This window comes from Scardinius erythrophthalmus, assembly GCF_964197995.2.
Source record: "Scardinius erythrophthalmus genome assembly, chromosome: 23".
NCBI classification, from domain to species: domain Eukaryota; kingdom Metazoa; phylum Chordata; class Actinopteri; order Cypriniformes; family Leuciscidae; genus Scardinius; species Scardinius erythrophthalmus.
The window spans coordinates 21034301-21059979 of record NC_138243.1 but is presented as its reverse complement, the minus strand read 5'-3'; the positions used below and the strand labels follow the sequence as shown (position 1 = coordinate 21059979).

The 25679-nt window shown below is 39.2% G+C and overlaps 4 protein-coding genes across 20 annotated transcripts in view; 3 read left to right on the top strand and 1 right to left on the bottom strand.

Moving 5' to 3' along the window:
* Nucleotides 1-8094, top strand: part of cux1a (cut-like homeobox 1a) — a 126333-nt gene extending 118239 nt beyond the window's left edge. For all 7 annotated transcript variants that reach the window (XM_081353540.1, XM_081353541.1, XM_081353537.1 and 4 more), the window contains 2 exons: nt 352-652; nt 3221-8094. In XM_081353540.1, the coding sequence (XP_081209666.1) occupies nt 352-652; nt 3221-3665 (746 nt within the window). In that variant the 3' untranslated portion in view covers nt 3666-8094. The remainder of the gene's footprint in view (nt 1-351; nt 653-3220) is intronic.
* A 987-nt stretch (nt 8095-9081) lies between these two features.
* dnajc30a (DnaJ (Hsp40) homolog, subfamily C, member 30a) lies at nt 9082-10255 on the bottom strand. Its single transcript, XM_081353544.1, has one exon. It carries the CDS (start codon nt 10220-10222, stop codon nt 9185-9187), a length of 1038 nt encoding a protein of 345 aa, XP_081209670.1. The 5' UTR covers nt 10223-10255; the 3' UTR covers nt 9082-9184.
* A 2365-nt stretch (nt 10256-12620) lies between these two features.
* On the top strand, nt 12621-16629 carry kctd7 (potassium channel tetramerization domain containing 7). Its single transcript, XM_081353624.1, has 4 exons — nt 12621-13023; nt 13989-14158; nt 14358-14536; nt 14938-16629. Exons 1-4 carry the CDS (start codon nt 12730-12732, stop codon nt 15312-15314), a joined length of 1020 nt encoding a protein of 339 aa, XP_081209750.1. The 5' UTR covers nt 12621-12729; the 3' UTR covers nt 15315-16629.
* A 178-nt stretch (nt 16630-16807) lies between these two features.
* rabgef1 (RAB guanine nucleotide exchange factor (GEF) 1) lies at nt 16808-25116 on the top strand. 11 transcript variants are annotated; one of them, XM_081355239.1, is made up of 11 exons: nt 16809-16861; nt 17652-17844; nt 18022-18215; nt 19468-19614; nt 20003-20023; nt 20692-20858; nt 20952-21033; nt 22374-22506; nt 22914-23005; nt 23088-23344; nt 23672-25116. In XM_081355239.1, the coding sequence occupies exons 2-11, from the start codon at nt 17666-17668 to the stop codon at nt 24071-24073; spliced, it is 1674 nt and encodes a 557-aa protein (XP_081211365.1). In that variant the 5' UTR covers nt 16809-16861; nt 17652-17665; the 3' UTR covers nt 24074-25116. The 11 variants fall into 11 exon arrangements, with proteins under 11 accessions (XP_081211372.1, XP_081211369.1, XP_081211371.1 ...); XM_081355236.1 differs by having other exon boundaries at nt 20946-21033; XM_081355241.1 differs by lacking the exon at nt 20003-20023.
* The last annotated feature ends 563 nt before the right edge of the window (nt 25117-25679 follow it).

Below are 25679 nucleotides of genomic sequence, written 5' to 3'. Positions count from 1 at the left end.
GCGCGAGCTCATGAAGCTCCGCCCCCTGTGTCGTCCAGCAGCACCTCATTTGCATTTAAAGGGCACACACTGAAACAGGTCGTTTTTCTGTGCCCCAAAAAATGTAAATTTAAACGTGCTGTAAAAAATTATCTGTTGGGTATTTTGAGCTCAAACTTCACATACACACTCTGGGGACATCAGAGACTTATTTTACATCTTGTGAAAGGGGCATAAAACGGGACCTTTAAGTATTGACAAATCAATATGAGGCAATCTTGAATATTTCCTGTTCAACAAAATCATGTGATATGCATTTGTTTATGTATATTCTTTGATTGAATTTACATCTGTTTTCCATGTGTTTTCCAGCCTATATGAAGAGGCGCCACAGCTCCATTGGTGAGAGTCATTCGCTGGACAGTGGTCTGTCAGGAAGTGACCTCATTCAGTGCGCCAGCCCCCAACACCTCTCCCAGCAGCAGCAGCAGCAGCAGCAGCCCCAGCAGCCCCATCTGAAGAAACCCCGTGTGGTTCTGGCTCCAGAAGAGAAGGAAGCTCTGAAGAGGGCCTACCAGCAGAAGCCTTACCCCTCCCCTAAAACCATCGAGGAGTTAGCGAGCCAGCTCAACCTCAAAACCAGCACAGTCATCAACTGGTTCCACAACTACAGGTATGGTGGCACTTAAGGCTGGTTCACACCAAAAATGATTACTGAAATAACTAGGGCTGCTCGATTATGGCGAAAATCATAATCGCGATAATTTTGCTTAATATTGAAATCACGATTATTTAAAACGATTATAGCTGGGTAATATGATCAAAGTCTTATTTCATGATATGAGTCATTTGAAATGTTAGTGAAATTTCACAATTATCAATACTTCAGGAAAAACTGATACTTGGTCAATTAATGTAAGTAAAAGTCCTCAAAACAGTTACAGAAGACAAGTAAACAGTCAGCAATGCAAGCTGTATACATTAAATATAGACTAATCCTTATTAAAACTACAGTTTATTCATTCAAGAGCAGAGTGATTTTATCTTTGTATTTTGTTGTTTGATTAACAATAATGACTGCAGCAGATTTATTAGGCTGCTGTCACTTTAAGAGCTAATGCACAGACCCAATATCACTGTTACATATAGCGCTCTTTCTCAGTGTTTACATTCACTTAAGACATTACAACTGTTACGACTGTTACATAATCCTGCTTTACGAGGATACTTACCAAAACGCCATTCTGACATATTTGTGTATAGGCTATTTGACCGTTTAGGCGAGTATCTAAAGCCCACAGTATACTTTGCTTATGCAAGTTCCACCCCGTCTCAGAGCTTGCGCACAGGAGGCTGCCTAGGAAACAGTATCTCTTTCACGGCTTAATACAATTTTAATAACACATGTTTAATATCAAGCACGTCCTGCAGTTTAGCAGCAATAGACTGCATTTTACAACTCTCACTTATTTGGTTGATTTGGATGTCAAGTTTGGGCTTTTAGGAAGGAATGAAAGTGCACCATTGTGAAGGAACGGAAGGTGCGCAGAATGGAATGCGGCAGCTGCACAGTAATCGTTTCACGTCGATAATCTTGTTTTCATATTCGTTGGAAGCCAAAATCGAAATCGAAAATCAATTACGATTAATCACACAGCCCTAATATAAGCATCCACACAAATTGACAGTAATATTCTGCTTTAAATGCTAGAGCTTGGGTGGATTCTGATTGGCTGTCTATGTTTTTATCGTTGATCAGCTGTAAAAAATCATTCTGAAAATGATTCCAATTGACCGTTCACAAAACCCCGCCCTCGAACGGTCCTCGTCCAATTCTAGCTCAGCAACTGTAACTAAGGAGCAGGACCTCCGTCAAACATTGCGATTTCAGCACATGGTGAAACGATGCGCCTATGGCACCTGCAAGTCTGACACTAGGTACCCCAAAAGTTTAGAGGGAGGGGTCGTTTTTTTCGCCTTTCCAAAGCCCAAGACCCAAGCGGAAAGATGCCGACAATGGATTAAGCAGTGTGGGAGACCTCACTCACAGCTAAATGCCTCGAAGATTAATAAGCATACATGTGTCAGCGTATATGATATATAAGCGTCAGTCACGCCCATTTCACATATACTCCGTAGTCCGTTTACAGTGCGTTTTTTTTTTCGCACCCATGTTAACAGGTAAAGCTTTCACTGCACGCGGATGCTGCAATCGTTTCTGCACCGAGTTCATTTTTGCTGTGCTGCACGCACTGAATTAAAGTGACAGCGCATGGTTCTTGGTCAAAACGAACACAGATTGACATGAAAATATAATAATCTCACCATAAATGCATTTAATAAAATAAAATGTAGTAAACTCACCATAGCCTAAATGTATTTTTGGACTTGCAGACTTAGAGGAGTTCCGTTTGCACACAAGCACACACACACACGACATATTTAATAAATAACAATAAATTGTTGTTGTACCAGCAATATCTTCAAGTTTTGTTTTTCACTGTATTAATCTCAAATGTCATGATTTGCCAATGCAAGAGAGTAACAGTTACTGGCCTACTGGCACCTTTTTTCCCCCACTTGAAGCACTGGCCTCGATTGTTGTAATATTCCCGTCTTTGCTTATTTTAACATTTTGAACATATCCCTCCACTGCATATTGCAGCCCTTTCTGTCGTGCCCTGGAGGATATGTCTGCTGCATTACTCCAAAACCAATCACTTATACCGGTATGGAGCTCAACCCAGCCATGTGTCTGTTTCTCAATTGTTTGACGGGCGTAGTAACAATAACTAGGGGGCGTGGCTTTTGCGAACGGTCAATTGTCTCGTTCTTCTGTGTCGTTATAGTGTGGACTTCCCTATTTTCATAGCATTAGAACGATTATTAAAACTTTATTCACGAGTTCACACTTACATCAAATTAAACAGAGTAAAGATTATGCGTATTTGGCGTGCTGTCCGGGGAGAGGGCTCCGGGCTCAGAATTTTTTGCCTGAACCCAGAGTAATGGAGGTAAGTCTGCTGTATACAGTATATACCTCTTAATTCGTTGATTGGGTTGATCAACTGAATGTGCTCCACTCGTGTTTAATTAGCTTTGATTATCTGAATGCGCTCCACAGGTGTTTAATTAGGTTTAATTATCTGAACGTGCTCCTCCCGAACTTTGTTAATAAAACATCATTAGTTACCACTTGCCTGTATTCCCGTTCTCATGAGTCTTGTTCTTGTTTTCGCAGGTCCCGTATCCGACGAGAGCTGTTTATAGAAGAGATCCAGGCAGCGGCTGGCGAAGGCGGGTCCCCCTCGGCGCGGGCCGGCAAGTCCGGGGGCGAGGGAGACAACAGCTGCGACGGCACCGAGTCTGACAGCACAGCGGAGGGCCGACCGAGCGGCTCAGAGGAGCGCAAGCGCATCCTGGAGAGCCCCGGCCTCAGCCACAGAGACGAAGAGGGCGAGGGCGAGTTCCCCAGCGCTTCTGGCACCAGCAGGCCACGGGGAGGTATCATAGACAGCCTGTTCGGCATTCCCGAGTCCGTATCTGTTCCCACTGCCGCTCCAACCCCCTGCCGAAACCCAAAGGACAGCAGTCTGCGCAAGAAGAAAGCAGCCAACCTCAACAACATCATCCATAGGCTGGAGAAAGCGGCGAACCGCGACGAGCCTCACGAATGGGAGTTCTGAGCCACCGCCGTGTTGTCGTTTTATTCTCACTTTGTCCCTCACTGAGCTAACCTGGCCAAGCCTGGTGCACACACACCACCGGTTAACCCAAGGGTTTTCAAATCGCTGTTTAGAAGTGGGCTATCAGAGACGAGAACAAGAAAAGGAAATGAGTTTTTAGTCTGTTTATTTTGTGAAGCACTTAACAGCCCTGCTGGCCACAGGGCTGTAACACCATTGGGTTATGGTGAAGACACAAAACTTAAAAGCACAGGAGAGGGAGCGTTCCCCACTAAATATTCTCAAGACTGGCGACAGTCACAAAAAAAAAAAAAACAAGTACACACTATGATATCACAGTGTCTCTATTTCTAATAGAGATGTTCTCACCAACATGCTGAATAACTGTTACAATAATTTATCAGTTCTCAAGACTCTTGGGAGTTTCCTCTTTTGTATCATGTATGCTTCGGCCATCAGCAGAGACTAGTTCGAAACCGGTTTCAAACCAAAAGTCAAGCATTTAAAAGCAAGTGTTGGCTGAAGGAACACGGGTGCACCGTCCCACCTGCCTCTCCCTCCCTACCCCAGAGGAGGCCATCCAATGGCTATGCAACTCTAGTACGCAATGGATTCCAGCGTAATGGAACCCGCATTATTTTCACAGTTCGGAAGCTTCTCCGATGTGAGAAGAAAATCCTTTTTATAGCAATTAAGTTGCCACCGAGAGATTGCACAGTCAGTTGACTCTAAACAGCACTCCTTTTGATTTTACACGCCAACGGCCTAAAAGAGAAAAAAAAAATCATGCGAACGAAAAATAATCGTCGTAAATAAGAATCCACGTATCATGCAAAAATTCATACTGTTGTTGTAAGGTCGACGCAAATGGGAGATGGGAGAAATTTCGTAACTTGATAGCTAAGTGTCAATTTTTATCGTTATTTAGGTCTCTTGTAAGGGTAGCGCTCGTTTATTTTTTTCCCATAGCTTTAATCGCCTCCGCGACTTGCGTTTTGAAGCTCGCAGAGGTCTTGTTTAATAATAAACGTCCTTTTAGGCCAAAACAAAGACAGATAGTGAAGAAAAAAAGGATTTGTACAGTACTTTGAGTAAATATTCCTGACAAGATATTTTTTAAAGAGAATGAACAAGCCTGATTTTTATCCTCTTATAAACGAACCATACATCAGAGACCTCTAACCAAGTTGGGCGGTTTGGGCCCATAGAATTACAATTCTAATCCAATATCTATGGTGTTATAAATTCTAATTCTATGGTGTGGCCGTGGCCACTGCACTGTATGGGCTGGTCCTCAGCACCAGGGTACCGGACGCTGAGTATGCGGGCTCTCGTGCAAACTCGAAACTTCAGGTTTTTCACCAGCTTCTCCATTCGCTGTTCACACGAGCTTTTCAGAGTATGTTCACGGCACGCATCTGTCCTCCAAGACAACTGGAAAACCACCTTGCAAAATGGACTTTTTCATACTGTACATGACGGAGGACTCGGGACACATCTTCATCCACATTTCTTGTTTAACACATAAAAAAGAGGAAAATATGTAGATTGTGAACGAAAAGCTCTTTTAACGTTAGGAACCTGAGGTGAATCGCTACACATGCGCGTCAGAGGACGCGGCGAGGACTTCGCACCTCTGTAGAAACGTTCTTTCTCTCCTTAAACACCTTTCAAAACCTGCTCACTTTTCACCTCCGGCCCTTGTGTCATTGTATGCAGTTGATTTTGTGAACGAAAGCACAGAACGGTGGTGCCACGCGCTCGTCTGTGTGCGAACCTTGAGTGTGCGGTTGTTTGTGTGTGCGTGAGTGTGTGTGACTGTTGACAAGAGCGATCTATATTTGTATATTACTACTACTACTCGCCACAGGCTGTGGAAGCAAACACCTCCTCACGTCCCTAAGCTATTTAGCAGTCCTGCAGCATATCACATAGTACATTTAAGTTCTTTTTATTTACACGCATAAACTAATGGTAGATTTTTTTTGTTTTGTTTGTTGGTGTGGTTTGCTTATTTATAGATGCTGTCTTTTACATATTGATGTCTTATATTGTTATACGTGTTCTTTTTTTTGTAATGGAAGGGACTATAAAAGGTCAGGTTACATATTTTTAGACTAATAGACTGCCGGCAGTATTGGATTACATTTAAATGATGTACTTTTGATACATGTCTATTGATTAATTCTGAAGATTATCATTTTTTCATTTTTTTTTTCATATATTTTACTCTGTTAGTGAGCTGGATGAACAGTTGCTACGTTGACAAAGGAAGCAGAATTATATGTATTGCATTAATGATTTTAATTAGTACACATTTTAGATGTTTAACAATTTAAAAAAAAATGACAATTCAAGATGAATTGCATTTGGCTGTATTCACTCTACAAAGGCAAACCGATTGATGCTCTTGAATTATGTTTTCAGGTGATTAATTAACCTGCGAACGGTCTGAGATTACGTTTGTTATCGCAATCAAGCTTAGTTGCTACATTGAGCCAGTGAACAACTGGTAGTTAACGTCACTGAAAATAGCTGTTGCTTTGAGCTGCACCTTGAGGAATTGGTCTTTTAGTTGTTGTTGTCTTTTTTAGTTGTTTTTTTAAAAGTAGGAATGAAATTCACTTGATGTCGTTCGGTTGCGTAAAAATTTACGCCGATTAATACGCCGAGAACAATGTCGGTTTAAAACTACCTTTGGCCTTTTTTATATGTGCCAATGAATGATTCAAAATCAATTAGCCTCTTTAAGACCTAACGAAAGCACAGAGAGATACTTAATGAACCAATGTTTTATCAGAATATATACGAATACGTCGAAGAAGCCCGTGACTGTTTATCAAACGTTCTCTCCACATCTAACATTGGAGTGCCTTCACTGAAAACTGTTCGCTATTAGAATCGCGTCGTCTTCATTCCAAGTAAGTGATTGGAAATATCGTGTGTCAGATACCACGTTTTAGCAATTTTCGCCAGCAAGTTCAAGAATAAGGTCTCATCTAGTCTCAGGTCATAATATTCTGTACTTTTAGGGTGTCTGTATTGTTTTATCTGAGAGAAAACAGCTGTCCCAGGATTCAGGCTTGGTTATGAAAAAAACCAAAGTTTTTACAATGGCAATTTCAATCGGTTAACTCCACATTTTTTTGTCCCAAATGTCTTTTTAATCATTTCTAGGCATTCATTAGATGTTTAATTTTATTTTGTTATCGTGTTGTATTGTAACGGTAAGTTTCCCCCGCGCTGGAGGAAGTTCACAGATGGATTTGGCATGTGGAAACTCTTAAATGATTTGTAAAATAGACTGTAGTGTGGACCAAATTGTCAAAACAGACAAATCAACTTGTAAAGACTCTTTTCCGATCATAAACATGTGATTTCAATTGAAGAAAAAAAACACACACATTTAAGGAGCACATTCAGATCTGGTCTATATTAAGGACGCTTTTATATGTCTGCCACGTTCTCACTGACTGAACCGTAACCGTACTGTTGATATCATGGCATGAAACACTTAGAATAACACTTAGAAACAACGAGTTTCCAGACGATTCTCAATGCAAGATGTCCAGCACTTTTTCTCTGCTTTTTGCTAATATTTTTCTATGGAAAGTATTGCAGATGACTAAACACATCAACATACGACTGCACAGACAGCACATTTATATGATTTCTTTTAAAAAAAAAGACAAAAAAAGAAAAAAGAAAAACAAAGCAACAAAAAAAAAAGATCATCATTATTGATATTACATTGATAGTCACGAGTAGCATTAATGTAGATATTTGTCCGTAGCTTAGTTCGCTAGTGGTGTCATAATTGTTACCTCGTTTATTCCCTCACACTTACATCACTTCCTGAGACAGTATGTTCTTTCTTCACCTGAGACAGTATGTTCTGAACAGCCACAATTTGTTTCATTGTATCCCAGATGGAGATTTTCTCTCTCTCTTTGTTTTTAAAGTTGTGTAATTGTGTTACATGTGAGGCGAGCACGACGATTATACACCTGTCTCAGCGAGAGCAACAATTTAACGTAGTTATCATGATTCATTTCGACCAACAACCTATGGAAATGGGATGTCTTGATCACGACATTCAGATCTCTCTCTCTCTCTCTCTCTCTCTCTCTCTGTTGTTGCTCTGTATGCTGTAATATGGGTAATATGAAGCCTTGTAATGAAATATGACAGGCAGCTCCCAACACAAGCTGGTATCCTATAGATTCTCCTTAGGTCTCTCAAAGCTCAGGTAGAACCTCGGTTTAGCACAGTCCTTTTGTCCATTAGTTTGTTGGTGACACTTTCCCTCTTACACCTGCTAACGACAGTTGTATGGTTTATTTTTCTATGTGTCATGGTTTTGAACCACAAGATGGAGCTGAATCCTCCATTTTACCTGAATAAAGACTCTTCCACTTTGTTCTCTTGATATGTATTTAGTTCGGTTGGTTTTTCCTTTGTGTATCATCATGTAGTCTTGTATTCTGTTCCCAGCGCTGTTCTAATCCAAAATGAAAAAAGCAATATCACTGTTTGAAATTCATTATATTATTATTATTATTATTCCTCATAACCACCATAGGTGTATTAACTGAAGTAAATATCTTTTGTACAAACACATTATCACTGTACTCTGCATTTATTTGAGTATTTCTGATGTCAGAAATTTGAACCCATGTTCAAGCAGCCCAGGTCAAGCATAATTTACATGTCTAAATGTTTTATGACTACAACAGTTATATATATGCACATGTGTATCTATTATGGGGATGTGTCTTTAAGCACCCAAATGAAACTACAACACAAAAGTCTCAAAAATAAACATTTACTGCTAGAAACACCACACTTCCATACAATCAATGACCGAAGACAAAGTTGCTGAAATATTTTGAAGAATTTATTTTTTCTTATCTACATCCACAGAATACACATTCCTCCATGCAGAAGGTACACTTAAATTGCATTGTTGTAATTTCAGCAAATCTCCATTTCCAGGTTCATCCCAATGTGAGATTGAACCAACATTTTGTATTAGCAGTCGACATTTGTATAGCCAATCACAACTCTTCCATCATTCTTCCGAGTGATTTAGTTACACTTTAATTGTCACGTCACAGACGTTTATTTGAACACAATACTTGACAGTTATTATACAATTTGAATTGGTAGCTTAGGTGAAGTGAAGCCAGACAAATAATATTAATAAACTGGTAAGTTTTTACCAAGGGCCTTTGTGCAAAGTAAAGCCACAAGTGTTTATTAATCCTTAGATTTTGAATAAAGTTTGACAGATGAGGTAGAGCACACACTTATAGCTACAATGGCACAAATGATAATATATTATCATATCATGTGGATATTTAATGGGTATCTTGCCAAAGTATTAACTTTGAGGGGGTTGTTGCAACTGTCCGTATGTTAGTAAAAAAAAAAAGGTAAATGTAAAATATCAGAACCATGTATTTGTGTGTTGGCTGTTAAAATTTGAGAGATATGCTTCAAGTATCCCTGTATCTTAATCACTTGCTAGACCTTAGGCTAAGTAAGATTGCCACTGCCATAGCCAGCATTAACCCCACAGTGATCTCCTTCAACCGGCCCAGTTTCACATCCTCATAGTTCTCCTTCTTCTTCCTGAGTATCTCCTCTCTGCGCTGCCGGAGCTGCTTCTCTCTCTGAAGTTGTTCTCCATAGTGTGATCTGATGAAGGTATCAAAGTCGAAGATGTTTTGCTGGGCGGCTCCAACAGAGGGGGAGTGTCTGGCTCTGGTCTGCTGTCCTGATGCTGGACTCTCTCTACCAGTGGGTTTACTGGATCCCAGCAGGTCTGCTTGACTCAGGATCCCTCGATTATATTTCCTCCTCAGAGCTTTATTACCCAGGACGTGGTAAGCCTCACTGATCTGAGAGAACATGAACGTGGCCTCCTCGCTCCCTGCATTCTTGTCCGGGTGATATATAAAGGACTGTTTATAGTAAGCAGTCTTGATTTGAGCATGCGTGGCTGTTGGAGACACTCCCAAAATGTCATAATAACCAGACTTTGATTTGTATAGTGGCTCAGCTCGACTGCCGTTATTTTGCGAGCCACTGTAAGCTCTGGTGAAAGACACAAACTGAGCATTTGCAATTCCATAGAGAGTCTTTTTATGAAGTTTTCCATGTGTTCCCCAACTTGGGCTCTTCCAGGACGGCACGTGCACTGGAGATGCATTAGACTTCAATACACGACATATATTCCATTTACTAATATTTCCAGAGCAGAAGTTCAACGGTACTTTCAAGCTGTGTGTATCTCCACCAGCACCCGTGAAGCGGGTAAAGAGTCTGTTTACATTCTCTTCTGCAGTCTCCAGAACAGCCGGGCTGGTTTCACACAGTCCTTTAACAGCGCGGACACTCTCATTTCGAGTCTCGCAGAGCTGTAGTGACTTTGTTAAAGCTGCAACATAAGCTGCCTGTGAGACGGGTTTATAGTCTTTATCCAAAAGCGGGAGATTTTGCGGTTTTAAACGCTTGTAAGCTTCTCTCCCGAACCGGTGTCTGACCTCCGCCATTGCGCAGAGATCACCTAACCGTCAGCAGTTTCCGTGAGCAGCAAAGTGACCAATTAGATTTGCCCTTCTTTTCAGGTTGAGTGAAATTTGGCCAATGCCGTGCGAGGAGAATATTTCCATGAAAGAGATTGGTGGAGCGTTCAGGCTGTTGTTACATCAGAATTGTTGACTGTAGGATTTGGGTCATTCCTACAATATTCAATTTTTAAATGAAACACAGTTTTTGTTATTCATTTATTTATATTCATTCATAAATTATTTTATTATTCATTAAATAGTAGGATATAGGTCAAAGTATCAACTATAGTTCCAAAGCAGCTTTACAGAAAATGCACGTGTACATTACCATTTAGAGTGTTATCAGAGGTGACTGCTTACAAATAATGTATTTCAGAAATGTACATAGCCTATACAAATCACACAGTTAGCTAACATCCCCCCAGTTCCACAGACAATTCTTAAGTCTCAGACTAAAATGCATGTTTGAGCTGTTTTAACTGAAAAACAATTGCTTTGTCTCAAGATGGACACCAGTAATGCTTTTTTCCCTCCTTTTTCTTTCCTAAGGCTTGTATATAAAAGCCTAGTCCTGGCTTAATTTAAGCCATGTCTGTGAAACCAGGCCAATTATGTATTCATTTTAGGCAGACACTATGAGCTTATACTGAAGTAATTACAAGTTGTGAGCATAATGATTATAATATAGAATTTAGCATTGGTGCATGATGATTCAGAGGTTGCATCATCTGAAGTCCTCTCAGGAGTTGGAGTCATCTCCTCACAGGTTTTGTGGCATCTGAAAACTTCGTAGACGAGGCTGGATCCAAACTAGAGCTGGGCTGCTGGCATATACCCTCTAGTTACCTCAGAACAGAAATAGAAAAGCAATGGAAAATACTTAACGTAGCTGCTGTTCATAATATTTCAAGCAAAGATAATAATGTGTATTCGATCTGATATAACTGGAGTACATGAGATGTATTATGTGAATGCTTGGCTAAAGAGATAGGGTGTATTTAAACAGGGCTAGTTGTCTCTAAGCTCCAAACATCATCAGGAAGGCTTTGCCAGAGTTTAGGAGCCAAATGCGAAAATGCTCTCTCTCCTATAGTGGACTTAGATATCCTAGGTACAACCACTGATCTATATAGAATGACATTATATAGATCAGTGGGTACAACCAAAAGTCCAGAGGTTTTTTTTTTTTTTACCTTAAAGAGCGTGGTGGATACATACACTATTTTGGAATCAGAGAATTCTTAAACATGAATAAAAATTAATAACATATATAGTGTGTGTGTATATTTTATACGGGGGGGGGGGGTAATTGTGATTGTCAAAACATTTGGTAACTAAATAGAATTTTATGAAGTTTAGTGACATGTTACAATGTTTACATTGTACAATGACTGGTAGGATACACTTTTTATTATTGCTTTACAAAAATTTCAAGATTTCAATTCCATTCTTGTGATTTGATTCCGATTTTGATTCAATATTGACTCATTTGGATACATGTTTATTTTAAATTTTATTGAAAAAAAAATCTCACCTAATGCTGTAAACATAGAGGGCCCAATCTGCTGGTATTATTAAGGGTTAAAAATAACTAATTAAATTAAATATAATGCAGTTTTTGTTATAATAACAATTATTTAATGACATAAGTAAAAATATAATAAATATGTAATATAGTGCTTAGCAACATCTCCTCTAGCTATTTTTTTTCTTTTCAGTTAACATGCTATGGTCATTAAATGGCTTTCCTGAGGTAAATGTAACGTTATGTGACATATTTGTTCTCCTGCTGTTATACTGACCTCTTTCCGTGGTTGAAAAACACTAATTAGTCGATATTATGTATACTTTCGGTAAGTTGTAGCCTACTGCATCTTTAAATAAAAAAGTAACAGATGATCGGTTCACGTGCACTTGAACTGAGGCGCTCAGCGATCTGTCACGTCACATTTACAAGCGCCAAACGTATTTTTGTCTGAATTTCATAATAAATTGACGGAATCTAAGAGCTGAGAATTAGTTAAAAGTACCTCTTTGCTCCGCAATTTTTCTGTGCGTAAGAAAAAGGATGTGTGGCGTGAGAGCGTGTGAAAAGTGTCAATTGCGTGAGTCTCACGCTCAATGCGTGAGAGTTAGTTGGCAGCCCTGAATTTTATATAGCCTAACTAATTTAAACTCTGCCCTACATAAAAGTGAAGCCTGATGAACTACGTGTACACAAGTTACGCAGGTTTGTAAATCTCAGTGTTTACGCCTGTAGCGGAGTACACAGCTGAAACCATTCCAGGCGTGCGCTGTCACCTACGCAATTTGCGTACGTGCTTTACCGAGCACAAGAGCAGTTTCATATCCACCTGATCAGCCTGTAGACCACGCCTCTCGCGCGGGGTGTGCAGTGCTACCCTGCCGTCCTGGACATCATAACAATCGCTGACAGTCTACGTGTGGGCCTGAATCTGAACTATTATCAAACCTGCTGTGGTGTGTGCATGCAGCATAATGGAGCAGGCGAAACAAACGGAGAACCGCCTCCGCTTTCCTTTAGCGCAGCAGCTCCGCTCCAAATGGCAACATCACGGGTGAGGAGGTTCGCGCAGGAGGGGCGGACGGTCCCTCCTCAGCCGAGAGTGATGGTGGTGTTTTCGGCTGCGAGTGACACTGAAAATCAGGGAGATGCGATGTCGGGCACGGACACCGGGGAGGAGGAATATCGCAAACCAGTCATACCTGTCCCTAATCTTAATCTAGGGAAGTCCCTTCGCACTTTAGACGCACCTGAGGAGGTAAGTCCCCGAGGTTTACAGAGGATGTGCTATTATTATCATCACGGAGTAGTTTGTTGTACTATAAGTGTGATTTATGAAATGTCCACTATCATTTGCGTTTTCCCCAATGTGATTCATTTTCCAAAAATGATCTGGAGGAACCGTGTAGTTTCCCAGCGTTTTGCGTTTAATCATAACCGTTTCCATAGGCAACAGATGTATTGAGTGTGTTTGCGTCCCGATTACTGCAATCTGATTGGTCCTTTATCCCAGTGGGGCGGGTGAACGTCGCCTTTGATTGGTTCACTTCACATGTCAATCAAATCATATCAACTGGATTAAACCAACTAATCGCGTTTTGCAGAGTCAGACTGCTGATAAACACAGAGTGACCTGTCGAGATGTGTAAATGCTTAGTCCAACACCCGGGTTTTAAGATAATTTTAACAATTAACAGCATTCAGGTTAGTAGGTAATGTTTCAAAAGTTCAGAAGATGCTAAAGATACACGTCTCAGTCCTGGTGCATAATGATGACCCTTATTACAGTGAAATATGTTATCTACACTTTCTGTTTTTGAAAGAAATGTATATTGAATTGATTAAAACAAGTTAATACATTTATAATGCTACACAACATTTCTATTTGAAATCACTTCTGTTTCTTTTAAACTTTCTATTTGTCAAAGAATCCTGAAAAAAGGTATCCCAGTTTTCACAAAAATATTAAGCAGCACAACGGTTTTCAACATTTTAGACTGATGAAATGTCTTTACCATCACAGGAATAAGTTACATTCTAAAAGGTATAAAAATAGAGAACAGTGATTTTAAATTGTAATTCTGTTTCACATTATTATTATTTTTCCTGTGTTTAATGCAGCCTTGATGACCATTAGAGACTTTGAGATGTTGTGTAAATTCAGACTAACGTAAAAGGATATTTTTGTTTCTTCTCTCTCTCTCTCTCTCTCTCTCTCCATAGTTCCCCGAGGTCATCCCGCTGAATGTAGGAGGAACATATTTCACCACTCGGCTGTCCACTCTGCGACGTTATGAGGACACTATGCTGGCCGCCATGTTTAGTGGCCGCCACCAAATTCCCCGGGACGCAGAGGGGCGATATTTCATCGACCGAGATGGAGCATATTTTGGGTTAGTGTTTAGTTTAGTGAATATCTGATTATGTTTAGTGCCTAGTACCCAAAAATACAAAGCAAACATTATGATTATCTGAATTTAGCTTTTGTTTTTATTATTTCATCAGTGGATGACTTAAATAACTGCTCGATATCCAGTTTAAAATCGCATGCTTATTAGAAGTGCTTATATATATACACTTCTCTGGCTTTAGGGATATTCTGAATTTCTTGCGAGAAGGTGAGCTGCCTCAGAGGGACCGTGTTCGTGCGGTGCACAGAGAAGCTCAGTATTATGCTATTGGGCCTCTTTTGGAAAGCCTGGAAGACACGCAGCCACTTACCGGAGAGAAAGTGCGACAGGCTTTTCTTGATCTCTTGCCCTATTATAAAGGTAAAATAAAATAATTAGGGGTGTAACAATACACTCATGTCACAATTCGGTTCGATACACGATAATGATCTCAAGATACGATACTCTGAACAAAGCCAGAGTAAAAAAAACTTGTAGCACATATGGTAAATGGCGATCGCAAACAGACCGACTGAGGGGAGCCCCGCTTTCTCTAACTCGCACTGGGCCCCGTCCCTTGCTTGGCATGGCCCTGGTCATTACCATAAATTTAAACTTTTATTTTGGGTGAACTATACATAAACATATTTTCACTATCCACAATGCATGCTGCTTTTTTGTATTGCATTAATGCAATACATTGTTACACCCCTAAAAAGTATAAAGAAAATTAATAAAAAAGTTGTTTTCATTTAACTAAACATTGTTCCATTTTGCTCCAGAAAATCTTGAGCGCATTGTGGAGATCGCAAAACTTCGCGCCATGCAGCGGAAGGCTCGCTTTGCGAAACTGAAGATCTGCGTGTACAAGGAGGAGATGCCTATCACCCCTTATGAAAGACCGCTGTTCAATTCGCTGCGGTTTGAGCGTTCAGAGAGTGAGGCCAAGCTGTTTGAGCACCATTGTGAGGTTGACGTGTCCTTTGGGCCCTGGGAGGCAGTGGCTGATGTTTATGACCTTCTTCACTGCATAGTGAGCGACCTGGCAGATCGTGGCATCTCTGCTGACCAGCAATGCATCGGCGTGTGTGACAAACACCTCATCAACCACTACTACTGCAAAAGGCCCATCTATGAGTTCAAAATCACCTGGTGGTGAAGGTGAAGTGTTTTAGCAGGTGTTTTGCCAAGAACTGAGATCAAGGTCTGAGCAAGTGATGTTTGCTGCTGTCTACAGTTACAATGAACCAGCAAGATCATGGAATCTTTCTCGAAATGAATGGAAATATTAATGACAAGCTTTTGAATAAGATGGCTGTTATTATGGCAGTTGCTCTTTTGTTTCTTCGTGAAACTGCAATTTGCAACCCAAAATTTTCTTTATGGGCAGCTCTATCGATTCTTTAGTTTTTGTAAGTAATCGTTTAACTTAGTTTCTTTAGAATAAAGCCGGAATTGTTCCCTCCAGTTGTTGTTTTAAAGGGGTTTTCTGGAATCGACCTCAGAGGAAGTGAATTTATGTGAAACAGTGTTCTAATTATTACAGCATTTCTGCAAAGTACGCTTTTGTGTTAGGTGTAATGAATGTATTTGATCAAAGAATCAACCAGCTGGACTCACATTGGGAAATTGGACGTTTGTTATTGCTTGTGATGTATTTCTTAAGAAGGAAACCTTTTTTCCCTATAGTATTTTAAAATGATTTTACCCCATTTGTTTAACTTCATTTATATGTAGGACCTGATCTGTATTATGTTGCCAATGATGACAAGCACTATCATGCAGATATTGACTTTAACACAATACAAAGGTCTCATCTGGTATTTACAGCCACCCAAAGCTTCACATAAAGCCTTCTTAAATAACCTTACACCACTAGGCAAGCATACAATTATTGATTTATGTAAAATAAAAACCTTCTAAAAAATGTATTTTTAAGAATAAGTTTACGTACGTGCTACATTGAATATGACATGTCCTGAATATGAATCAAAAGAAGTATATATTTAAAATTGTTCTTAAAGACTGTTAGCCACCTTATTGCAGGTTAGATTGCCTATTTTGCTATACTTTGACTGTTTATGAAATTATTTTCTGCTGCCAATAGCTTTTGTCCGTGCTTTTAATTGCCATAACCCTCAACAATTGCATATGACTTAGCAGTATTTGTTAATTTAATCATCTGAAACCTCTGTCTCTCATTGGATTGCTGTGAGAGCTGTGAAGGCCACATGAAGTTGCATGAGCTCTCTGTGTTTTGGCAGCAGAATATCTAATACGAGATAAAAATGCATCTGATAATCCTAACTGGGCTTTATTTTCAGTCATTGCCCAGTTTACTTTATGTTGCTTATTTATTACCTGATGCATATTTGTTCTCTGTTGTACATTTGGTGAATACTGTTGTTTGAATTTCTTTATTGTACTGGCTCTTATTGTGCTGATAATAAACCATATATTTTGCAATTTATTTGAAACAGGGCATTTTTTTTTAATTTTAAGCGTTTATAATAATGCTTCATCAAATGCTTTTATCATATTGGAAAACGAAAGTACAAAAGGTGATGAAATACTTAAATGTATGCGCTGTATTTGGACTGTTGACATTTTGGAGCTCATCCCACATATAGCCCCGCCCACACAACGCATACCACCAGTCGCGAGGATATGATGTCATTGTGACCCGGAGAAGAGACCGCTGACGAGGTATCTGTCGCCGTCCGGTAGATTGACATTGCTCACAAAAACTTGCTGTTTCTGTTGAAAATGTTTTGTTTAATGTAGTTTTAGACGGAATGATACATATTTATCTTACATCCTGCTGAACGTGAGTTATTGCGTTTGTTTTTACCGGCGTAGCAGTTTTGCTAGCTTGACGTGTTTACCTGCCGCGAAGTGAATTGCATTCAATGTTATTTTCAGTAGACGATATATTTTCTAAGTTGATTTTAAACTCTCCATTAGACATTTAATAAATGTTTAGTTAGCACTGAAAATGAGCTACAACCCCCGGTATTGAACGAACGATGTCAGTATGTGATGTAATACCCGGAGTTAAATGTCATGTCACCGGTGTTGATCAGAGTGTTTGTGTTTTCAAGCCTTTATTTGGTTAAAACTATAAAGAGACGAGACCAAATATGTTTGAACTACTTTTTTTACGATTGAGATGCAGCTGTTTGAATTGGTTGTTTGACATCAGGTCTCATTAGCATTTTCATTTATTTATTTATATATATATATATATATATATATATATATATATATATATATATATATATATATATAATTTTTTATTTTTTTTTAATCTAAGTGTGAATATCTGATATTCACATTAGTTTCACTTTCAGCTCTGCTCAGATTATTGAAATGACTCCTCATGTCTCGTTTTTAGCAATGTTGACATCTGTGGTATGTTCTGCATGAGTTGCATGTCTATTGTCTTGCTGCATACTGCAGACAGGATATGCAAATTCAAACCTGTTTCTTTACCTAGACAAAAGAGACACAATGAGTCAGCGCTCGGAGCGACGGGGGATCCATGTGGACCAATCAGAACTGCTGTGTAAGAAAGGCTGCGGTTACTATGGCAATGCTGCCTGGCAGGGCCTGTGCTCCAAGTGCTGGAGGGAGGAATACCAGAGAGCCCGGCAGAGACAGATCCAGGAGGACTGGGCTCTGGCGGAGAAGTGAGTTGGACATGCTGCTTATGAAACTCTCATGAAGGTGGAATTAAACTCTAGTGCTTGTGTTTTGTTAGTTTAAGTATTAAGTCAAATAATCATTCTATGTCGTCATGAGAGAGATTCATAAAGCAAAAAATGATGTTCAGACAGACTGATGTAATGACGTGCTTCCTGTCGCAGGCTGCAACGAGAAGAGGAGGCGGCTTATGTCAGCAGTCACAGTTCCTCTCAGACCCAGCCTCCACAGTCCCACTCTCAGCCCTCTCTCGCCACCTTCTCCAAGTTTGAGGAGAAGAAAACCAATGAGAAAACCCGCAAGGTCACCACCGTGAAGAAGTTCTTCAGCCCCTCCTCCCGCACGGCACCTAAAAAAGGTACGAGGAGGGTGGGGGTGGAGCGATATGAGTGTGATTATTGTTGTTTTGCAGTGGGAGGAGTCAGCTGATGACCAGCAGTGGGTGTGGCTTGTGGATTCGATTTGGTGTTGGTGTCTGCAACCGACAAAATTAATATTTGCCCTTGATAAAATATGTCTTAGGTTGGTATTAGGTTGGACAAGGAAAAACTGGTTGAAAATACAGTGGAGCTGAGTCAGTGCTGTAGATTTTTCCTTTCTTTGCCACTTTTCCCCTAGTGCCCAATATAAAAAAAACTGCACTTTTGCTTCTAGATTCCCTCTAATTTTCATATGCAAATTACTTCCCTTATCATCATACATAGTTCCATTTTGATTTTACCATGTCATTAGATGACATCTCTCTGATAAAGCCATAAACTGTGCCTGCATGCACCATTCAAACAGCAATTTGGAACTTATACTATTTTAATATTAGTTTATTAGACATAAATTATTGTAATTAAAAGGCTTTATCATTGAAACGTCAAGTCATTTGCATACCATTCAAAATGTTGGGGTCAGTAAGAATTATTAATTAAGTTTTTGAAAGAAGTAATTTGATCAAAAATACAGTAAAAACTGTAATAGTGAAATATTATTACAATTTACAATTACTGCTTTCTTTTTGAATATATTTAAAAATGTAATTTATTCCTCTGATGGCAAGGCTGAATTTTCAGCATAATTACTCCAGTCTTCAGTGTCACATGATCCTTCAGAAAGGATCTTGCTGCTTAAGAATTTTTTTTTTTTTAACAGCATTTATTTGAAATAGAAATCTTTTGTAACAATATAAATGTCTCTTTTTATAATTTTTTTGTATAAATTGTATCAACATCCTTGGTGAATAAAAGTATTCTTTTCTTTCTTAAAAACTAAAATCTTACTGACCCTTAACTTTTAAACATTGGTGTAATAAATCTTTGCATGATTTGATGCATTTATGTTCATTTGTGATCACGTCATGATTTTATAATTTGTCTATCATGTTTTTATGAGATGATTTTATTTCATCAAGTGATCCACCATTCATCTCTCAACTTTTTTTCATCTCGTTGCTGTTCTGCCGTTCTGTCTGATCTTCGCCCCACCTCTCATCTTTTTCACGTTCTCATCTGAAACTCCTATGGTGCCATATTTGTAATCCCCCCACCCACCCACCCACCCATTTCAACTCCCCCTCCATTTTTGTGTCGCCCGTTTCCCTTTGCCTACCCTGGGTGTTTTAGTCCCCCCTGAAAAAGAAAGAGAGAAACGAGAGAAACAAGAGAAAGAGGAGAAGTTGCAGGGCAGGAGGGAGAGCCATGGAGAAACCCTCCTGAGGGATCTGAAGGGCATTTTTACCCAACCCTGGGATATGGGCTCCCCCACTGAAGGTAACCGACAGAGCCTGAAGAAAGATCTGGGGTAATGAAAAGGAAACGTGGGTGGAGATTGCAGTGTTTGTCTTTTCTGAGGTGGACCACCCCGTTTTGTGTGTGTTTTGATGTTCTGTGTTGAAGAGGTAGCTGTTTAAAAGTGTCTTTACTAAAAGTATTTCACAAAGTGCAACAGACATTTCAGAGTTCAGATTTTATTTGAACATTTTATGTTCCCCTCAGATGTTCTTTGTGACATACTGCCCTGATCTATACTGTGGATTTGTTCATTTCTCTATGTTACTTGTGTGTGCGTCAAAAGACATGATTTCACCCTACCATTTTTTTTAACGTTCACTGTCTCATTGTCATGCGTCCTCCTCTTTTCTTGTCAATCTGGTGGCAGCTCTGGTATCGAGGCTGAGAGGTGGGTATTAGTGCCACGTCACTGTAGTCCTCCAGCACAAATCACAGAAAACAAACCAATGCATCAGTGTTGTGTATATATATGAGCTGCATGCATTCAGGCTGAAATTCTTCTAACACTCCATTACTGTCAATGGGGTGTTCAGAAAGACAGGTGCAACAGCATTTGGTGCGTCTGTTTGTGTAGTGTTTAGTTAAAGCATGCTTGTACCAGAATTCTCTCTGTTCATCCAGCTACTCTATTACCATCTTTGACTGATCTGATGTCAAAGGTGTTGGCATGGTAACAGATCAATATTTCAGTAGGATGGCCTACTTTTGAGAAGGTTCTCTCCCTTTATGGGCTACAAGTTGATTTGGGCTTGTGAATATATATATATATAAATATTATGACATTTTACATTGGTTTATTCAGTGGAGTTTTTCTTTATTCTTTGCAGAAAGTCATGTCTAATTCAGCCTTTATTACTTAACTAATCTGTTGATTTTTGAAGACATTTGGCTACCCATTGGACATAGAATGATGGGAAATTACTTAATTTCACATGCCATTCTGCAATGAAAACTGACTCTGCTGAACTTCCATTTTCATCCGATCCATTTTAATATCCACTTTATGTTCATACAGTTTGTCTGTAAACATACTGTGCGCTTATTTCTGTTCCTCAGAGAGCCACGAGGGGAAAACGCCCAGTCCTTCCATTACCCGTCAGTCCAGCATCGAGACCGATCGTGCGTCACAAGACTTCTTGGAGTTCCTCAAGACCTTGCAGAAGCCCGGCAGAGAGATCCAAAAGCAGAGCCGTGCTTTCATAGACAGCATGGGAAATAAAAAGGTCAGAACCAGGGTCACATGCCCACATCAACTTTTAGCTGTTAATCATTCCAATAAGCATTTAATTTTTTTTTGTATTTGTTCGGAGATGCAGGATCTTAGTGCTGAAGAACTGTCTGAGTGTGTGCAGGACTTCTATCAGGGCATGTCTGACCGACTCTTGAATCATTATAAAGGTAGGATTCATTCTGCAGAGAAACCTAGCAGTGCTAAATCTGTCTAAAAAGACTCAAATTACTGGTTTGAATCACTCGAATTGCTCATTGAATCCATTTGAGTGACTACCAAATCTGATGCACTTGCTGACCGGATGTTTTTTTTGTAATCGTATTTGAGAGAAGATATTATCTAAAAATGTTATGTACTGGCGGAGGCAGAATTATGTAGAAAGCGGGAAATATTTACAAAATGGAACCTTTTCATCTTTGTTATTATTATTTAAATATGGGCAGACTAGGACATTAATATTTCTAAAATTGCAGTCAGCCATCCCCTTCATGGTGTATTTTAGGCTTTTTGCAGCACGAAACATTAGTTTTTAGAGCATGACAAACTTAAAAATTACTTATGATTTTTTTTTAGTTTTTTTGTTCAATATTAATTAAAAGTGTTTGAACCTGATCAAGGACTTTTGAAAAGTTTGTAAATGGCAGCTATAAGATATGATTGGCTAGTGGATCAAATTCAGCATTTTGACCTAAATTCAGGGGAGGCAAATCATTGTTATTTTGATATATTTATATACTATTAATACTTTTATTTTGATATTTTCAGTTTCCTTTTAATTTTATTTAACATTTTAGGAATTGTATGTGCTTTTGTCCTTATAATATTTATTTCAGATTTATTTAATTAAACACATTTTTTTAATATAATTTTAGTTTTAGTTAACAATAACTACACTTTGGCAAATCCTGTACACCCAGCCACCATGTCTGCTAACCATCAAAGAAACTTCATTGCTGTCCCAGCATGGTGACGTGGGAGCAGGTTTGTGTAACAAACTTGAGATGAGCATCACAGATTTCATGTTTGTTAGGAAAACACAAGTATGTGAGGTATCTAAAGGATATTTTGTTGTATATTGGTGGAAGGGGCTGTTCTCTGTAGAATGCTGTGATCGGATCATTTTCTCCATTTCTTTGAGATATATTCATATTTATCATCCTTTATGCCCTTACTGAAGCATATTTTGATGGACTGTGATAGTCTGAACTCTGTTAGAATTCGTTATTTTTCAGTTGACTCTTATGAAAAGATTTTTAATGAAGTAAGACCAGATCTAGTTTTCGAATTTTTATCTAAGATAAAATAAAAAAATGTAATCATTCCTTTTTAATCTCTTTCTCGCTACGAATATAGCTGAGGTAGCAGGGGATGGCGTTAAACTATAAACAAACAAACAAACAAACATTCATATTTAGACTTAACTTTTAATGGTTTGAATTTTTTTGCCAGAAGTCAGATGAATGCTTCCTTTACAGATGTAAACCTCAGTGTGTTCCTCTTTCCTCAGGCTCCTCTGAGAAGGTGGACAGGGTGATGGACCAAGTGGAAAAGTACATCATGACACGTCTCTACAAGAGCGTCTTCTGTCCAGAGACCTCAGATGATGAGAAAAAAGACCTGGCCACCCAGCGCAGGATTCGGTCAGCCAGTGATATTTTAGTTGTATTTATATATTATTTGTATCATTTGAAATAAGCTTTTATTTTAATATTTTTCAGTTTTCATTTTTAGTTTAGGTTTTTGTAAAATATTTTAGTAATTTTAGCACTTCAGCTTACTTTTATTTCAGTTAGTTATGAAGGCAACATTTCTAATTTCCGTTTAAGTTTTACATCTGTTTATATTTATAATTCAGTTTTATATAAATGAACAAAACCTATTTTTAATATTTTTGTTTTTAGTTAACAATAACAACATTGGTAAATGCTTCATATCACTGTAAAGTTAAAGAATGCATATTCCTCAAGAAAGCACAGTATAATGCTTTTACGGCATTCTCCTTGAAGTCTTGATTAGCTCCTTGAAAAATGGTTGGCTGGTTTTTCAGGGCCTTACATTGGGTAACCATTCAGATGTTGTGTGTTCCTGTGGACGAGGAGATCCCAGAAGTCTCTGATAGTGTAGTCAAAGCCATCACGGGTGAGTCTGCAAAGCTTGGTATTATTTTGTCCTTTATTTGCTGTTTTCCATCAGAATACAGATTTTATTTTGTCTACCACAGATGTTATTGAGATGGACTCCAAGCGTGTGCCCAGGGATAAACTGGCTTTCATCACCAGTTGCAGCAAGCATATATTCAACGCCATCAGGGTCACCAAGAACGAACCAGCTTCTGCAGATGACTTCCTACCCACCCTCATCTATATCGTGTTGAAGGCCAACCCGCCACGGCTGCAGTCCAACATTCAGTACATCACACGCTTCTGCAACCCCTCAAGGCTCATGACAGGAGAGGATGGATACTACTTCACTAATCTGGTGGGTCTACACATAATTTGAATGTGGCCATAATTTGGCATTAAACAAATTTTGTGGAATAATTTGGTTCAAAACTATACATTTTTCTTTAAAATATATGCCACTTAGTTTGATATCTAATGGAATGAAATGAATACATTTTTAACTGTGGCAAAAGGGTCCAAAAACAGTTTAGGGCCACTGTGAAATTTGCAGGCTGATTAGTCAGATGGCATTTGGGAATAAACCTTCCTGTCTAGTCTAGTCTAGTCTTTTGGATTCATGTGTTTTCTTTGTAATTTTTCATTGTATCATTTCAATTTCATCTTCATCACGTGTTCCCTGCAGTGCTGTGCCGTTGCCTTTATAGAGAAGCTGGATGCCCACTCCTTGAATCTCAGCCCTGAGGACTTTGAGCGCTACATGTCCGGTCAGGCTTCTCCTCGAAGGCAAGACGATCCTGCAGCCTGGCTCCAGAGTGGTTCCCGTTTCAATCCAGCACTTAGCCAGATCCATCAAAATCTCAGCGTCCTATCCAACCTTGAGAAAAGACAGCAGCAGGTCATGGAGGGGGCGCAGAGCCTGCAGACCGAACTGGCAGAATGGCAGGACAGCGTGGCCCGCGAGGTGCAGGAGATCCTGGAGCGATACCCACTGGAGATCAAATCACGAGCATCCGCAATCGATGCGGAGAACGTGGAGAACGACAGGCTGCCACCCCCCCTTCAGCCGCAAGTGTTTGCGGGTTAGCATAGCATAGTTTCCTGTGTGAATAAGCCAGAGACATGGTCGTACCAAGACGGGTAAAGCATGTTTTTATATGCAATGACTGCTCTCGTCCAAGATCTCTGCTCCTTTTCTCCCCATATTTGGGCTGTTACCATTCCATATGCTTTTTAAATACTTACACAGTCCCCCGTTACACCTTTTCTGCGAACATATTCTTGTCGGACTACTTTTGTGCTGCTGATTCAAAAAGGACGAGGCAGAGTTTGTGAAACTAAATACGATTTTCTAACCTGGTTTTAGAAGATCTGTTAGAAGTGTGATGTACCTTAATACATGAGCTGTTTTAAATTACTGAATCAAATAGCTGCTAATACGTCCTTTAATATGATTCCGAATTTGATGTGATCGTAAGCCACATATCAGCTTTTCTCATGTAGATAATTCATGTTCACTGTAGGGTTTCACCCCATGAGTTAGTGTGATGTTCTCCTGGATGAAGGTCTTTTTTTTATTGATGTATAAAGTGTTTTGTCGCTCATACTGTATACTTAGGAAATTTAAAGTTGAATCCAGTGCAAAAATATATGATTTTAGAAGAATTTGTGTATTTTGGTACGTTTCGAAGATGGTCATTCTTAAATGTTTATTCACATAATCGATGGGATATAATGTTGTGCAGACATTTCAGCAATAAACACTATTTACATATAAATTTGTTTACTTACAAATGAAAATATTGGTATAAAGCTGTGCATTAGTTCACCTAAAATGAATGTGCAATTCTGTCATGGTGGCCACAGGTTGTACACAAACAACTACTCCTTCTCCAGCCAGGATAATGTTTTGCATTTGATGTTGTCAGCATTACAGATAACCAATTTAATCGTGATCCTGTTGTTAATTTTAAAACTGCCCCAGCTGTAACTGTAATAGGTACTTAGCAAAACACTATATTCTTGTGGAAATAATTGGTTTCATTTACAGTAATGATGTTGATTTATGACTGTGTGATATTTTAACTGAGCTGTTTTATTTATGATGTAAATATAACCTGAGGTGTGTTATTTTGCTGTCTGTGAATGATAATTTATCACTTTGTAGCAGCATAATATATCAGCATAGCACAATGCTGACGATAGAAGTAGTCAGCATAGATGGCCATGTTTTTAACCCTATGGCTGACGATATTTGGAAAATCATGTACCTTTCTTTTGTACCGAAGCATACTCTAAATGTGTGTAAAGTTGAGTACTGTATCGGTGCTGTATTTATGCATGGGAAGTGAGGTTCTAGTGTTCCTAACTCTGAAATGAGTTGATTTGCGTCTCATTGGGTATAGCCTGAATCTAACTGTTTAATTTGCACATGTTCATAAGGGACTTTGAAAATGGCTCATTTAATGAGCCATCAGATCCATAACAGATCTGTAGCCCCACCAAACCCGAGTCTCGTACGATGGTTCCTCTGCACCTGCAGGCCTCCAGAGCTTCTCAGTATAGAATGTAGGTCGACTCGGCGTCTCTCTGGAGACTTAGACACTTCAAGTGATTTCTTCACTCTACATTTACATTCATTATTAAGTCAATATGTAACAATTTGTGTTTGGTTATTTTAAGCATTGTGTTTG

Excerpts from the sequence above, each read along its gene's own strand:
- kctd7 (XM_081353624.1), top strand. The coding sequence starts at position 12,730 with ATGCAGCATAATGGAGCAGGCGAAACAAACGGAGAACCGCCTCCGCTT. Across the intron at positions 13,024-13,988 it reads CTTTAGACGCACCTGAGGAG|TTCCCCGAGGTCATCCCGCT; the intron begins GTAAGTCCCCGA and ends CTCTCTCCATAG. Across the intron at positions 14,537-14,937 it reads TCTCTTGCCCTATTATAAAG|AAAATCTTGAGCGCATTGTG; the intron begins GTAAAATAAAAT and ends ATTTTGCTCCAG.
- rabgef1 (XM_081355236.1), top strand. The coding sequence starts at position 17,666 with ATGAGTCAGCGCTCGGAGCGACGGGGGATCCATGTGGACCAATCAGAA. Across the intron at positions 20,859-20,945 it reads ACAGCATGGGAAATAAAAAG|ATGCAGGATCTTAGTGCTGA; the intron begins GTCAGAACCAGG and ends ATTTGTTCGGAG. Across the intron at positions 23,006-23,087 it reads TGTAGTCAAAGCCATCACGG|ATGTTATTGAGATGGACTCC; the intron begins GTGAGTCTGCAA and ends TGTCTACCACAG.
- dnajc30a (XM_081353544.1), bottom strand. The coding sequence starts at position 10,222 with ATGGCGGAGGTCAGACACCGGTTCGGGAGAGAAGCTTACAAGCGTTTA.